At 48.3% G+C, this 16,002-nt stretch overlaps 2 protein-coding genes across 2 annotated transcripts; one reads left to right on the top strand and one right to left on the bottom strand.

Annotated features, from left to right (window-relative positions):
* The first annotated feature begins 29 nt into the window (after window positions 1-29).
* LOC115179397 (ADP-ribosylation factor-like protein 6-interacting protein 6) lies at window positions 30-2,629 on the top strand. Its single transcript, XM_029740884.1, has 4 exons — window positions 30-468; window positions 615-668; window positions 1,217-1,349; window positions 2,038-2,629. Exons 1-4 carry the CDS (start codon window positions 312-314, stop codon window positions 2,129-2,131), a joined length of 438 nt encoding a protein of 145 aa, XP_029596744.1. The 5' UTR covers window positions 30-311; the 3' UTR covers window positions 2,132-2,629.
* A 3,895-nt stretch (window positions 2,630-6,524) lies between these two features.
* LOC115179641 (NADH-ubiquinone oxidoreductase 75 kDa subunit, mitochondrial) lies at window positions 6,525-15,736 on the bottom strand. The gene is made up of 17 exons (XM_029741285.1): window positions 15,631-15,736; window positions 14,991-15,067; window positions 14,779-14,870; window positions 14,388-14,654; window positions 14,152-14,282; window positions 12,561-12,746; window positions 12,288-12,422; window positions 12,022-12,136; window positions 10,197-10,342; window positions 9,233-9,361; window positions 8,805-8,934; window positions 8,339-8,499; window positions 7,971-8,125; window positions 7,610-7,785; window positions 7,283-7,417; window positions 7,027-7,099; window positions 6,525-6,883 (listed from the first exon to the last, which is right to left on the bottom strand). Exons 2-17 carry the CDS (start codon window positions 15,061-15,063, stop codon window positions 6,792-6,794), a joined length of 2,196 nt encoding a protein of 731 aa, XP_029597145.1. The 5' UTR covers window positions 15,064-15,067; window positions 15,631-15,736; the 3' UTR covers window positions 6,525-6,791.
* Between the last annotated feature and the right edge of the window lie 266 nt (window positions 15,737-16,002).

The following is a 16,002-nucleotide window of genomic DNA, read 5'->3' as shown; positions in this document are numbered from 1 at the left end:
TGGATTTAAGTTTTTAGGGCGGGTTTAGTTTTCGGATACGGAAGAGGAAGGAGCTATGTTTTGAAAGCATTGTCAGAAGTTTAGAAAGTTACGAAAAGGGGACTTGTTGAAATAACTTTACATGACATGTTTACATAGGGCAGTGATACTATTAAAATACATCCTAATTCTATTTAAACAACGTGCGTGTCACTATAATTGAAGGAAGGCAGTTTGGGAGAGTTAACTAACTTCGCTACGTTGATCTAGCGTGTGCTTGCTTTGACAGCTAGTTAAACGTTTTTGAATGGTATTACTTGACTGTTACCAAAATGGACATACAACACCGGCAGCGTCCGGTCAAACCGGACCAGAGTTTTTGGGACAACCGAAGACTGTGGACCGCAAGGATTTTCTCCATGTTCTGCTGTGCGATGGTGGTGTCGGTCGTTGCAGTATTCTGCGCCTTTGTTTACCTCATTTTGAAAGGTACATCGACTGTCATACAAGAGTTACAGAATTCTAGTTGCGGATGAAGACCCTCTTGGACAGTAGCTGAATAATATTGTTTTTTGTTAATTGTTATGTAAATATGTCATCTTGTCACTTCTGTATACTGTGTGTGTGTGTTTCAGAGATGCGGAATGAGAGAGTGATTGGAGAGGATGGCTCAGAGGTTAGACTCCTAGGTAAGTACAGGTCTGTTCAAACAGACTTAGCCTCCAGAACAGAAAATTAACAAAACATGTTCCTCTCTCTCTCTCCTTCCCCTCCACCCCCCCTCTCGCTCTCCCCTCTGCCCCCCTCTCGCTCTCCCCTCTGCCCCCCTCTCGCTCTCCCCTCTGCCCCCCTCTCGCGCTCCCCTCTGCCCCCCTCTCGCTCTGCCCCCCTCTCGCTCTCCCCTCTGCCCCCCTCTCGCTCTCCCCTCTGCCCCCCTCTCGCTCTCCCCTCTGCCCCCCTCTCGCTCTCCCCTCTGCCCCCTCTCGCTCTCCCCTCTGCCCCCTCTCGCTCTCCCCTCTGCCCCCTCTCGCTCTCCCCTCTGCCCCCTCTCGCTCTCCCCTCTGCCCCCTCTCGCTCTCCCCTCTGCCCCCCTCTCGCTCTCCCCTCTGCCCCCCTCTCGCTCTCCCCTCCGCCCCCCTCTCGCTCTCCCCTCCGCCCCCCTCTCGCTCTCCCCTCTGCCCCCCTCTCGCTCTCCCCTCTGCCCCCCCCTCTCTCTCTCTCTCTTCCCCCTCTGTAGGGTTCTGGAGTGTTCTGGTCATGTCGGTGTTAGCAGGGTTCTACTGCTGTAGCTTCACATGGACCATCACTTACTTCGACTCTTTTGAGCCTGGCACGTTCCCCCCAACGCCCCTGTCCCCTGCCCACCTCAGGTAACGCACGCACACACACACACTGGTACACTAACCTCAGTGGAGGCTGCTGAGTGAGGATGGCTCATAGTAATGGCTGGAATGGAGTCAGTGGAAAGGTATCAGACATATCAAACACGTGGTTTCCATGTAGTTGATACCATTCCACTGACTCCATTCCAGCCATTACTATGAGCCGTCCTCACTCAGCAGCCTCCACTGACTAACCTACATTCCCTAACTCTTCCACTGGCCTTAGCCTAATTATCTTGTCCTTTTCCTAACTCCTCTTGTTCCATCTCTTCCTGTTCTCTCCCAAGCCCAGATAGCAGGACACACACGTGTGTAAATAGAATGATGCCATATCGAGAGCTTGGGACTATAAGGTTCTATCTGTATTTTAGTCAACATGTAGTTATTGAAACAGCCTTGTTCTGTTCGGTGTTCTCTACCTATACAGGAGTCTAAATACCTCAATTCAAAATTGCTGATACCTTTTAAACCAATGAGGGTTCAGAACTTTAAAGCCAATTATCTCAGAATCATCTTTTTCCAGATAGAAACTTACAGTCCCAAGCTGTCTATGTGTTGCAACCCTTGATGTCTAATTGTGTGTGTGTGTGTGTGTGTGTGTGTGTGTGTGTGTGTGTGTGTGTGTGTGTGTGTGTGTGTGTGTGTGTGTGTGTGTGTGTGTGTGTGTGTGTCTCAGGCAGGTGACAGGTCACTCCTTCCATATGGGCTACAGTGTGGCGGTCCTAAATGGCATTGTAGCGGCAATCACCATCATTTGGAGCCTCACCTGACCTTACCCACAACCCCCTGTTCTACCTGACCTTACCCACAATCTTTCCCATGTGTATGTGTACATCTCAAGAGAAGCAGTAGAACATGATGTGATACTATGAGACAATGTGTCCAGTACTAAAGTCAGCATCTCACTCACTAGCTCCTTGTCATTTGGTTCTCCATGCTGTCCTCTTCCAGGCTGATGCAGTGTTGAGTCCCCAGGTTTCTACAAAGTCAGGATACCTTTTATAATGTACTGTATATTGTGATATATATATATATATATATATATCTATGTATATATGTGTGTGTGTGTGCTATAAAGAGAATGTTTAAAATATAAATGAGGCTCACACATTATAAATCTATAGTTTGTGTCTAATATATAACCTGTAGAGATATGTTCCATGCAGTGTATCTGTGCATTTGACTGTTATTCTCACTGAATTACACTTTCACTGTCTCTCCTTCCCACACTGTCTGTACTACTGAACAGTAAAGAAGCTCTCACCTGCCTTCTGTATCTTTTCTCCTATCTGAAACCATGTCACACACACACACAGGCCCTCAGCAGGACGTCCATTCCTTCCTTGAGCTCACCTTTATCCTCACAACACGCCAACAACTCCTGGACACACACATAGGGAACAACTCCTGGATACACACATCAAAATCAAATTGTATAAGTCACATGTGCCGAATATAACAGGTGTAGACCTTACAGTGAAATGCTTACTTACGAGCCCCTAACCAACAATGCAGCACACACACACCAATGCAAATAGTCTGGGTAGACATTTGATTAGATGTTCAGGAGTCTTATGGCTTGGGGGTAGAAGCTGTTTAGAAGCCTCTTGGACCTAGACTTGGCGCTCCGGTACTGCTTGCCGTGAGTTGGCAGAGAGAACAGTCTTTGACAATTTGTAGGGCCTTCCACTGACACCGCCTGGTTTAGAGGTCCTGGATGGCAGGAAGCTTGGTCCCTGTGATGTACTGGGCCATTCGCACTACCCTCTGTAGTGCCTTGCGGTCGGAGGCCGAGAAGTTGCCATACCAGGCATTGATGCAACCAGTCAGGATGCTCTCGACGGTACAGCTGTAGAACCTTTTGAGGACCCATGCCAAATCTTTTCAGTCTCCGGAAGGGAAATAGGTTTTGTCGTGCCCTCTTCACGACACATAAGGAACAACTCCTGGATACACACATAGGAAACAACTCCTGGATACACACATAGGAAACAACTCCTGGATACACACAGGAAACAACTCCTGGATACACACATAGGAAACAACTCCTGGATACACACACAGGGAACAACTCCTGGACACACACATAGGAGAACAACTCCTGGATACACACATAGGAAACAACTCCTGGATACACACACAGGGAACAACTCCTGGACACTCACATAGGAAACAACTCCTGGATACACACATAGGAAACAACTCCTGGATACACACACAGGGAACAACTCCTGGACACACACATAAGGAACAACTCCTGGACACACACATAAGGAACAACTCCTGGATACACACACAGGGAACAACTCCTGGATACACACATAAGGAATAACTCCTGGATACACACACAGGGAACAACTCCTGGATACACACATAAGGAATAACCCCTGGATACACACATAAGGAATAACTCCTGGATACACACATAAGGAACAACTCCTGGATACACACATAAGGTAGGAAATGAACGAAGGTGCTGTGATTCTGTGTCTCCCACGCAGTCCTACACAAATTCTCTCTTTGTCTCCTCCACAGCTTCTCTCTGCCTCCCACTCTCTCCTCCACAGCTTATCCCTGTCTCCTACTCTCTCCTCCACAGCTTATCCGTCTCCTACTCTCTCCCCCACAGCTTATCCCTGTCTCCTACTCTCTCCCCCACAGCTTATCCCTGTCTCCTACTCTCTCCTCCACAGCTTATCCCTGTCTCAAACTCTCTCCTCCACAGCTTATCCCTGTCTCCTACTCTCTCCCCCACAGCTTATCCCCGTCTCCTACTCTCTCCTCCACAGCTTATCCCTGTCTCCTACTCTCTCCTCCACAGCTTATCCCTGTCTCCTACTCTCTCCTCCACAGCTTATCCGTCTCCTACTCTCTCCCCCACAGCTTATCCCTGTCTCCTACTCTCTCCCCCACAGCTTATCCCTGTCTCCTACTCTCTCCTCCACAGCTTATCCCTGTCTCAAACTCTCTCCTCCACAGCTTATCCCTGTCTCCTACTCTCTCCCCCACAGCTTATCCCCGTCTCCTACTCTCTCCTCCACAGCTTATCCCTGTCTCCTACTCTCTCCTCCACAGCTTATCCCTGTCTCCTACTCTCTCCCCCACAGCTCATCCCTGTCTCCTACTCTCTCCCCCACAGCTTATCCCTGTCTCCTACTCTCTCCCCCACAGCTTATCCCTGCCTCCCACTCTCTCCTCCACAGCGTATCCCTGTCTCCCACTCTCTCCTCCACAGCGTATCCCTGTCTCCTACTCTCTCCCCCACAGCTTATCCCTGTCTCCTACTCTCTCCCCCACAGCTTATCCCTGCCTCCCACTCTCTCCTCCACAGCTTATCCCTGTCTCCTACTCTCTCCCCCACAGCTTCTCTCTGCCTCCCACTCTCTCCTCCACAGCTTATCTCTGTCTCCTACTCTCTCCTCCACAGCTTATCCCTGTCTCCTACTCTCTCCTCCACAGCTTATCCCTGTCTCCTACTCTCTCCTCCACAGCTTATCCCTGTCTCCTACTCTCTCCTCCACAGCTTCTCTCTGCCTCCTACTCTCTCCTCCACAGCTTCTCCCTGTCTCCTACTCTCTCCTCCACAGCTTATCCCTGTCTCCTACTCTCTCCTCCACAGCTTATCTGTCTCCTACTCTCTCCTCCACAGCTTATCCCTGTCTCCTACTCTCTCCTCCACAGCTTATCTCTGTCTCCTACTCTCTCCACTCTGTTGGGTCCAGCACTACTGTAGTACACCTCCACCATGGCATCTTTGGAGGTCAGCAAGGTGACCACGCTCTCGGTCCTTGTGATGAGGTCATAGCCCAGGCAGAACACACTGAACAGCACAGCGAGCCCCAGCACACAAATCGCAATCTGCGCCACGTGAACAGACTCCTCTCGCTGGTCGCCAGCCCCGTCTATTATCACCCCTGGGGAGAGGACATAACAGCAGGCACCTACGATACCGTTCCCCACACGTCTGGCACTACAGGAGAACATTTGACCTGTCCTGGCATTAGCTCTCCACACCCTAAAATACATCTTAGGGAAGTTCAAGACAGAAGTCTGAATGAAATTGATGTCTGACAGGTTTAGAACAGAACATCTCTGCTGACGTCACTCTGTGTTGGCTACAACTCCACAAAGTAGAAACAAGGCAGAAAACTGTTATAATGTGTGGAACAAAGGACAAACAGTGGTGTTGGAGATGACCTCATAAGGACAGAGTGCTACAGGATAAGATTTTATTCATAATCAGAGTAGTTTCATTTTCAGCTTTCTTTAACAAAGCCTCTTCCCTCGAACATCTTTACAGCAATCAGCAAAAAACAACTTAAATAAAGGAGAGCGCCATCACTGTGTGTGTGCGTTTTGGGCTGTCTGTGTGTGTGCGTTTTGGGCTGTCTGACTGTGTGTGCGTTTTGGGCTGTCTGAGTGTGTGCGTTTTGGGCTGTCTGTGTGTGTGTGCGCGTTTTGGGCTGTCTGTGTGTGTGTGCGCGTTTGGGCTGTCTGTGTGTGTGTGCGTTTTGGGCTGTCTGACTGTGTGTGCGTTTTGGGCTGTCTGACTGTGTGTGCGTTTTGGGCTGTCTGACTGTGTGTGCGTTTTGGGGCTGTCTGACTGTGTGTGCGTTTTGGGCTGTCTGACTGTGTGTGCGTTTTGGGCTGTCTGACTGTGTGTGCGTTTTGGGCTGTCTGACTGTGTGTGCGTTTTGGGCTGTCTGACTGTGTGTGCGTGTTGGGCTGTCTGACTGTGTGTGCGTGTTTTGGGCTGTCTGACTGTGTGTGCGTGTTTTGGGCTGTCTGACTGTGTGTGCGTGTTTTGGGCTGTCTGACTGTGTGCGTGTTTTGGGCTGTCTGACTGTGTGTGCGTGTTTTGGGCTGTCTGACTGTGTGTGCGTGTTTGGGCTGTCTGACTGTGTGTGCGTGTTTTGGGCTGTCTGACTGTGTGTGCGTGTTTTGGGCTGTCTGACTGTGTGTGCGTGTTTTGGGCTGTCTGACTGTGTGTGCGTGTTTTGGGCTGTCTGACTGTGTGTGCGTGTTTTGGGCTGTCTGACTGTGTGTGCGTGTTTTGGGCTGTCTGACTGTGTGTGCGTGTTTTGGGCTGTCTGACTGTGTGTGCGTGTTTTGGGCTGTCTGACTGTGTGTGCGTGTTTTGGGCTGTCTGACTGTGTGTGCGCGTTTTGGGCTGTCTGAGTGTGTGCGTTTTGGGCTGTCTGAGTGTGTGCGTTTTGGGCTGTCTGAGTGTGTGCGTTTTGGGCTGTCTGAGTGTGTGCGTTTTGGGCTGTCTGAGTGTGTGCGTTTTGGGCTGTCTGAGTGTGTGCGTTTTGGGCTGTCTGAGTGTGTGCGTTTTGGGCTGTCTGAGTGTGTGCGTTTTGGGCTGTCTGAGTGTGCGTTTTGGGCTGTCTGAGTGTGCGTTTTGGGCTGTCTGAGTGTGTGCGTATGAGTTCAGCAGATGGATGGTTCATCGACGGCGTCAGCTCCCTCTGTGACGGCCTTCACACACTTGGCCATGGTCTGAGACGCTCTGCTAATGGGATCTATGGGAGAGAGAGAGAATGTTACACACACACTCACACTCACACAAGTGACGAAAGGATCCCACCAGTTATCCATGTGCATTCCACCCTCTCATCAGTCTGACAAACACATTCACAGCTGTGCTATGATACATTATACATACCTGTCATATAGAAGTCTTTAGCTGTCAGCTGAGGAGAGATGAGAGGATTTGCTAGAAGAGTCTGATTCACAGCCTGAGAGACAGAGAAATAAAGGACAGTTGAGTATGCTCTCAATTTCCATGTCAAAGACCACAGTCTCCATTTATGATTTCATAACAGCTGACCGTAAAGAAAAGTCAGTTAAGGGGTGGAATGTTCAAGGTTATGTTCTGACCTGTGAGAGTTTGAGGTTAGGGGTAAAAGGTTAAGGGTTACCTGTGAGAGTTGGTTGGCCTGTTTAAAGTAGTTGGCTTCCTCAACGTCGTCGTAGCGGACCAGGTTAGGAGAAACCTCGGCCAGCCGACCCCTCACCTCATCCACAGAGTCATAGGGCAGAGTCAGCCCCGCCAGCTGCAACACACACAGTTACATATACAACCACACACACACAGTCATAGGGCAGAGTCAGCCCCACCAGCTGCAACACACACAGTTACATATACAACCCCACACACACACACACACACACACACACACACACACACACACACACACACACACACACAGCGTCTTCAATACATTTATATGAGGGTGTGTGTGTACCTCGGAGATGGCTCTGATGATCTTCCAGTCCTCCCTGGCCATGCCGGGCGCGGTGACGGCCACGCGTGTCTGTTGACTCCTCCCCTCTGTGTTGACGTATGTTCCGTTCTTCTCCGTGTACGCCGCGCCGGGCAGGATGACGTCAGCCATGGTGGCACCCACGTCTCCATGGTGACCTGGCAACGATACACATATACCATACATATGCTGTATATAGCATGACAATTGTGTGTGTCATGGGAAGTGCACTGGCTGTTCTACCCTGATAAATGAACATGCTGTCCTGTGTGTGTGTGTAGATAGGTGTGTACCCTGGTAGATGATCATGCAGTCTTGTGTGTGCGTGTAGATAGGTGTGTACCCTGGTAGATGATCATGCAGTCTTTAGGCAGGTCCTGTCTGGTGATGCATTCTCCGTCAGCTCCTAGCAGGAACAGAACCTTGGGCGGGGCTTTACGGATAGACTCCACCCCCGCCTTGTAGCCCAGGTCCAGGGCTGCCACCTGACTGGCTACCCTGCAGATAGACAAAAAGATGATTGGGCGCTAGTAGACACACACACAGAGATGATTGGATGCTAGTAGGGATAGACTAAGTTGTTAGCTGTATGCTAAATGCTAGTAAAAGCTAGATGCTAAATGCTAATATTAGCTATATACTAAATGCTAGTAATAGCTGGATGCTAAATGCGACTAGAAGTTAGCCCAGAGATGGCTTTAGCATGCTAACCTGTGCAGCACATTGAGGACCTTCCAGCCCTCCTCCACTCCGCTGCTGGCCCTGGCATTCTGGGCGATGGTTTGCACAGAGCTCAAGATGGCTCCTCCATCCTCCCTCTGAAGAGAGGCACTGCCCACCACCACTACCGGCCGCTTGGCCTGCGCGAGCACCTGGAGGAGAGAGAGAGAGAGGGACCGGGGAAAGGTTAGGGCATTGCATAACCACAAACAGAGCTGGATCACATCCAGTAGTACACACCATTATGGAAGGCAGATATACATTGACTAGATTCTAGAACAGACGTGCTTCTCTGTCATGCAGAATGACCAATCATGTCAGGTCTATTCATGTCATTCCTATCTGTAACAATGTTGGTTACAACATTTCTATCAACAACAATACAACCCCCGCTCCCGCCGACTGCCCCCCCCCCACCCCCGCCAATCCCTTCCCGGTCTGTGGTGGCCGTGGTTACCTGGCAGAAGGGGTGTGTTCCGTTAGCGATGTCCTGCAGCGCCTGAGTGGACTCTCCCAGGTGGTCGTAAGTGTAACTCAGATCCACACTGCTCCCCACCACAGACACCTTCAACTCATTATGCAACCAGCTGAGAGGGGAGGGGAGATGGTGAGGGAGGCTTCCTACTGCAGGTTGGTGTGTGTGTGTGTGCTGCAGACATCTAATTGATGTGTGTGTGTTTGTGCAGGTTGCACTTTTGGATACATCTGTTGAAGAAAGTGGGACCTCACAGCAAGGATTGGTGTGTGTGTGTGTGTGTGTGTGTGTGTGTGTGTGTGTGTGTGTGTGTGTGTGTGTGTGTGTGTGTGTGTGTGTGTGTGTGTGTGTAGCCCATGTTTAGGTGTGTGTGTGTTTGAGTGAGTTTAGATGTGTGTGTGTTTGTGTACCTCTTGCGGACGCGTGCATTGAAGAGTGGGGCCTCGTAGCGAGGGTTGGTTCCTATAAGTAGCAGCAGGTCAGCTTCCTCAATGCCACTGATCCGAGAGTTCAGCAGGTAGTTGGAACGCAGGTCAGAGCTACACAAACCACAATACAACCTTTTACTAACCATGAGCCAACCTTTTAATAACATACCATTACTAAACATAATTCAAACTATTATTAATGTACCATAACCAACCATAATCTAACCATGACACAACATACAACACTCACTCCCACTAACTCCTTCCCCTTCTCTCCCCCCTTACTCCCACACCCTTATTCTTCCCCTCCCTCCCCACTAACTCTGCCCGCTCCCCCAGCCTTTCCTACCTCCCCCCTCCCTCCCTGATTTAACCAGCCCCAGTGGCAGGGAAGACCTCCACCCTGACTCACCCAGCATCAGGGAAGACCTCCACCCTGACTCACCCAGCCCCAGCATCAGGGAAGACCTCCACCCTGACTCACCCAGCATCAGGGAAGACCCCCACCCTGACTCACCCAGCCCCAGCATCAGGGAAGACCTCCACCCTGACTCACCCAGCCCCAGCATCAGGGAAGACCTCCACCCTGACTCACCCAGCCCCAGCATCAGGGAAGACCTCCACCCTGACTCACCCAGCCCCAGCATCAGGGAAGACCCCCACCCTGACTCACCCAGCCCGAGCATCAGGGAAGACCCCCACCCTGACTCACCCAGCCCCAGCATCAGGGAAGACCCCCACCCTGACTCACCCAGCCCGAGCATCAGGGAAGACCCCCACCCTGACTCACCCAGCCCCAGCATCAGGGAAGACCCCCACCCTGACTCACCCAGCCCCAGCATCAGGGAAGACCCCCACCCTGACTCACCCAGCCCCAGCATCAGGGAAGACCCCCACCCTGACTCACCCAGCCCCAGCATCAGGGAAGACCCCCACCCTGACTCACCCAGCCCCAGCATCAGGGAAGACCTCCTCAGTACAGAGGTTGTCACTGTTCAGTCTGTTGAGCAGGTCCTTCAGAGACACCAGAGCCTCTGCATCCACCATGCCTCCAGCTATGGCTGCCACGTCACTGCCCTGGGCTCCCTGCAACTATACACACACACACACACACACACACACACACACATTACACACGATACCTAAACATACATACAGTGCATTCGTAAAGTATTCAGACCCCTTCATTTTGTTACGTTACAGCCTCATTCTAAAATGGATTAAATTAATGTACTTCCTCAAGCTACACATAATACCCCATAATGACAAAGCGAAAACAGGTTTATAGAAATGTTATGAAATGTATTTTCCAAAACTAAAACAGAAATACCTTATTTACATAAGTATTCAGACCCTTTGCTATGAGACTCAAAATTGAGCTCAGGTGCATCCTGTTTCCATTGATCATCCTTAAGATGTTTCTACAACTTGATTGGAGTCCACCTGTGGTAAATTCAATTGATTGGACATGATTTGGAAAGGCACACACCTGTCTATATAAAGTCCCACAGTTGACAGTGCATGTCAGAGCAAAAACCAAGACATGAGGTCGAAGGAATTGTCCTTAGAGCTCAGAAACAGGATTGTGTTGAGGCACAGATCTGGGGAAGGGTACCAAAACAATTCTGCAGCATTGAAGGTCCCCAAGAACACAGTGGCCTTCGTCATTATTAAATGGAAGAAGTTTAGAACCACCAAGACTCCTCCTAGATCTGGCCGCCCGGCCAGACTGAGCAATCAGGGGAGAAGGGCCTTAGTCAGGGAGGTGACCAAGAACCCAATGGTCACTCTGACAGACCTCTAGAGTTCCTCTGTGGAGATGGGAGAAACTTCCAGAAGTACAACCATCTCTGCAGCACTCCGCCAATCAGGCCTTTATGGTAGAGTGCCCAGACGGAAGCCACACCTCAGTAAATGGCACATGACAGCCAGCTTGGAGTTTGCCAAAAGACACCTAAAGGACTCTCAGACCACGAGAATCAAGATTCTCTGGTCTGACGAAACCAAGATTGAACTCTTTGGCCTGAATGGAGATGAACAAAGCAAAGTACAGAGAGATCTTTGATGAAAACCTGCTCCAGAGTGCTCAGGACCTCAAACTGGGGCGAAGGTTCACCTTCCAACAGGACAACAACCCTAAACACACAGCCAAGACAACGCAGGAGTGGCTTTGGGACAAGTCTCAATGTCCTTGGGTGGCCCAGCCAGAGCCTGGACTTGAACCCAATCAAACATCTCTGTAGAGACCTGAAAATATCTGTGCAGCGATGCTCCCCATCCAACCTGACGGAGCTTGAGAGTATCTGCAGAGAAGAAGGGGAAAAACTCCCCAAATACAGGTGTGCCAAGCTTGTAGCGTCACACCTAAGAAGACTCAAGGCTGTAATCGCTTCCAAAGGTATCTCAACAAAGTACTGAGTAAAGGGTCTGAATACCTATGTAAATGTGATATGTTTGTTTTTAATACATTTGCAAACATTTCTAAAAACCTGTTTTTGCTTTGTCATTATGGGGTATTGTGTGTAGATTGAGGGGGGGGAACAATTTAATCAACTTTAGAATAAGGCTGTAACGTAACAAAATGTGGGAAAAGTCAAGGGGTCTGAATACTTTGGAATGCACTGTATATACTAACTTTTTATACAGACAAAGATTACAGACACCACTTCATATCTTCCTACAGACAGACTGAAAACAATGTCATTGCCTATAGTGTCCAACATGTCTGTTGAGTGACAGACATCAGTGACAGACACTACACATAGACTTACTGCTCCGGCCACACGTGTGAGTACGTCTTCCCAGGATGTGGGGACCATCTGTCCTGATGCGTCCTTCACCATAGGCTGGGTCAGCCTCTGGCGCTTCAGACCGTCATACGCAAACCTACACATACACACACACACACACACACAAACACACAAACACACAAACACACGTTATATACATATATTGATTGAAGTCCCAGCTGGTTGCAGGGTGATAGACAGGTAAGGGGTGTGGTTAGGACCAGGTGTGGGCAGGTTCTGTGTCTCACCTGGTCTTGTCTGAGATCCACTCCTCGTTGATGTCTTCGTTCAGGCGGGGCAGAACCCTCATCACCTCTCCACCACGCGTACTCACAATGATGTTACTGCCTACTGCATCCAACACATCTATAGACTCAGTCTTCCTGCAAACACACAGCAAGGTTACACACATAACAATGGTACTGCCTACACCTCTATCATGTCTATATACTAGATCTAGAGTGTAGATTCATCTTCCTTTTTACAAACACACACTTGATATATTAACACACGCACAGTACCTGGTCTCCCAGGGTCGTGAGGTGAAGGCGTATGGTTTGGAGGTGAGGGCTCCTACGGGACAGATGTCGATGACGTTTCCTGACATCTCGGACATGAACATCTTCTCCACGTACGTCCCCACCTGCATGTTGTTCCCTCTGCCGGTGGTACCCAGGTCCTCTACACCTGCAATCTCACTGGCAAAACTGGCATAGGGAAGAAAACAACAATCAAATCAAATGATCAATACCACCCCATGGCATTTGTGCACAAAGGCCTAGCATTAGAATGTATACAGAGTGGAGATATGAGTACGCTGGCTGAGAAGGACACTCAGAGCAGAGCGAGAGAGGAACACACTGTGTCTCAGTGCAAGAGGCATCACTACAGTCCCTGGTTCAAATCCAGGCTGTATCACACCCGGCCGTGATTGGGAGTCCCATAGGGCGGCGCACAATTGGCCCAGCGTCGTCCTGGTTTGGCCGGGGTAGGCCGTCATTGTAAATAAGAATTTTTTATTAATTGACTTGCCTAGTTATATAAATACTACCATTCAAAAGCTTGGGGTCACTTAGAAATGTCCTTGTTTTTGAAAGAACATTTTAAAAATTGTCCATTAAAATAACATCAAATTGATCAGAAATACAGTGTAGACATTGTTAATGTTGTAAATGACTATTGTAGCTGGAAACGGCAGATTTTTTAATGGAAAATCTACATAGGCGTACAGAGGCCCATTATCAGCAACCATCACGCCTGTGTTCCAATGGCACGTTGTGTTAGCAAATCCAAGTTTATCATTTTAAAAGCCTAATTGATCATTAGAAAACCCTTTTGCAATTATGTTAGCACAGCTGAAAACTGTTGTTCTGATTAAAGAAGCAATAAAACTGGCCTTCTTTAGACTAGTTGAGTATCTGGAGCATCAGCATTTGTGGGTTCAATTACAGGCTCAAAATGGCCAGAAACAAAGAACTTTCTTCTGAAACTCGTCAGTCTATTCTTGTTCTGAGAAATGAAGGCTATTCCATGCAAGAAATTGGCCTGTAATCGAACCCACAAATGCTGATGCTCCAGATACTCAACTAGTCTAAAGAAGGCCAGTTTTATTGCTTCTTTAATCAGAACAACAGTTTTCAGCTGTGCTAACATAATTGCAAAAGGGTTTTCTAATGATCAATTAGGCTTTTAAAATGATGAACTTAGATTTGCTAACACAACGTGCCACTGGAACACAGGAGTGATGGTTGCTGGTAATGGGCCTCTGTACGCCTATGTAGATATTCCATAAAGAAATCTGCCGTTTCCAGCTACAATCGTCATTTACAACATTAACAATGTCTACACTGTATTTCTGATCAATATTATGTTATTTTAATGGACAAAAAAAAGCTTTTCTTTCAAAAACAAGGACATTTCTAAGTGACCCCAAACTTTTGAATGGTAGTGTGTGTATATATATATATATATATATATATATATATATTTTTTTTTTTTTAAACAACTGAAGGGAGTGAGAAAGAGTGAGGAGTACGGTGGCTGAGAAGGACAAACAAAGAGGGGAAAGAGTAGTACAGTGGCTGAGAGGGACATACTGAGCATAGTACTCACCGGATGCAGCGTGTGCACTGGATGCAGCGGGTCATGATTGTTTTGATGAGTGGTCCAATGTTCTTATCCTCCACAGCCCGCTTGTCCTCAGAGAAACGACTGCGGTCTGAACCAAACTGCATGGACTGGTCCTGAGACACAAAACAAACCCAAAAACACAACAGTCTGTGTGTGTGTGTGTGTGTGTGTGTGTGTGTGTGCATGCGTGCATTTACACATCCAGAGTGTGTGTTTACCTGAAGGTCACACTCTCCTCCCTGGTCACAGATGGGGCAGTCCAGAGGGTGGTTAGCCAGCAGGAACTCCATCACTCCCTCTCTGGCCTTGCGGGTCTTCTCTGAGTTGGTCAGGATGTTCCAGCCTTTCATCACTGGCATGGCGCACGCGGCCGCCAGCTTTGGGGCTTTCTCAATCTCCACCAGACACATTCTGCAGTTCCCAGCCACGGACAGGCGCTCGTGGTAGCAGAATCGAGGAATCTGCACCCCCATCTTCTCACAGGCCTAAACACACACAGATACAATGAGTCAGTCACAGTAAAACACACAGACACAATTTGTCACCAGGGCTAGTGTTTAACCCTACAGGGTGATTGGGGTCAGGGTGAGGTCAAAGTGCAAAGGTTACCTGCAGCACGGTGGTTCCAGGAAGCACCTCCACTGGTTTCCCATCAACAAACACCTCCACCATGTTACTGGCAGCTCTCACTGAGGTACGCACTGCAAACACAGATACAGATTACACTTCAAAGCAACCAGAAACCCTAGAGAAATGTGAGTGTTCTCTTCAAAACACATTAATGTATCCAAGTAGCTTGAGGGTGCACACACAATCTTTACCATTGTTGGAGGGGGCCAGGCTGCCCTTGGCTGCCCCTGCTAGAGCTCGGCTAACGGATGGCAAACGCAACATGACGCTAGAAAGAGAGAGAGCGCAGAAGTCAAACATCTCTAACTGGCTACTGTGGCTATAGCTAGGACTTCTAGCTATCTTATCTAAGAGTACTTCACTGTATGGGTTACATATGTTATAACAAATGACATTAGTTGGATTAATTATGATCATATATGTGCACCACTACCGGTGATCTATGGCCAAGGGACAACTGCGTTACGAGCTGTAAACACAAGATGTAACAAAATCGGACACCCTTGCTAGTTGTCACCTTGCTAGAAGTTGTCACACACACACAGTCAACATATGAGTGAATCCATGTCCACATCAGTTAAGTTATATCTAACGGTCTCCCCTATCTCTAATGTTAGCCCTGGACCAGCTGTTGACGTTCTCCCCACTCGAGTTGGTGTTGAATGCTTTCTAGGTTAGCAAGTTAAAGCGTTCAATGTTAACTAACTACAAGTCAAGGACACGGGACATCGCACTGCTTTTACAGCGGCTGGCTGTTACTAAATCCAAAGATTGTAAACTATACAATCGGCATGGTCACATAGGAATGAAGTATTGATATTTTATTCTTACCTTGTCGCTATTTGGCCTTCTTGACCAGAACAGCGATTTATGTATGCACTAGCTAGCAATCCTACTGCGAATCTCCGTCACAACAACGAAAATGAACGATTCACCACGATATATTAAAGGAAGAAATAGCTAATTTTGCCCATACTTCTTAATTTAAAATTAAGTTACATGTATTTACATAATAATAAAACATATGCATATGTTAAAAACTATTACAATCATAAAGATATTTAACGTTTCGAGTTATAATGTGCCCTTTCACCCCGTAAAACGTTAGTACTTCCGGTTGAAATGCTTTCCTATATGTTCGTGATTTGTGTGCTTTTACTGTTTAAATAACCACTTTGATGTTTAATAGATATATATATTGAA

The sequence above is a fragment of the Salmo trutta genome, chromosome 39 (assembly GCF_901001165.1).
Source record: "Salmo trutta chromosome 39, fSalTru1.1, whole genome shotgun sequence".
Taxonomy (NCBI): domain Eukaryota; kingdom Metazoa; phylum Chordata; class Actinopteri; order Salmoniformes; family Salmonidae; genus Salmo; species Salmo trutta.
This window is presented reverse-complemented; position numbering and strand designations above follow the sequence as displayed.

What these genes read in the sequence shown, in the direction of transcription:
- LOC115179397 (XM_029740884.1), top strand. Translation starts at nt 312, where the DNA reads ATGGACATACAACACCGGCAGCGTCCGGTCAAACCGGACCAGAGTTTT. An exon ending in TGTTTACCTCATTTTGAAAG is followed by an intron (nt 469 to 614) that starts GTACATCGACTG and finishes TGTGTGTTTCAG; the next exon opens with AGATGCGGAATGAGAGAGTG. An exon ending in CTGTCCCCTGCCCACCTCAG is followed by an intron (nt 1,350 to 2,037) that starts GTAACGCACGCA and finishes TGTGTGTCTCAG; the next exon opens with GCAGGTGACAGGTCACTCCT.
- LOC115179641 (XM_029741285.1), bottom strand. Translation starts at nt 15,063, where the DNA reads ATGTTGCGTTTGCCATCCGTTAGCCGAGCTCTAGCAGGGGCAGCCAAG. An exon ending in CCTGGCCCCCTCCAACAATG is followed by an intron (nt 14,871 to 14,990) that starts GTAAAGATTGTG and finishes CTGTGTTTGCAG; the next exon opens with TGCGTACCTCAGTGAGAGCT. An exon ending in CTGGAACCACCGTGCTGCAG is followed by an intron (nt 14,655 to 14,778) that starts GTAACCTTTGCA and finishes GTGTGTGTTTAG; the next exon opens with GCCTGTGAGAAGATGGGGGT.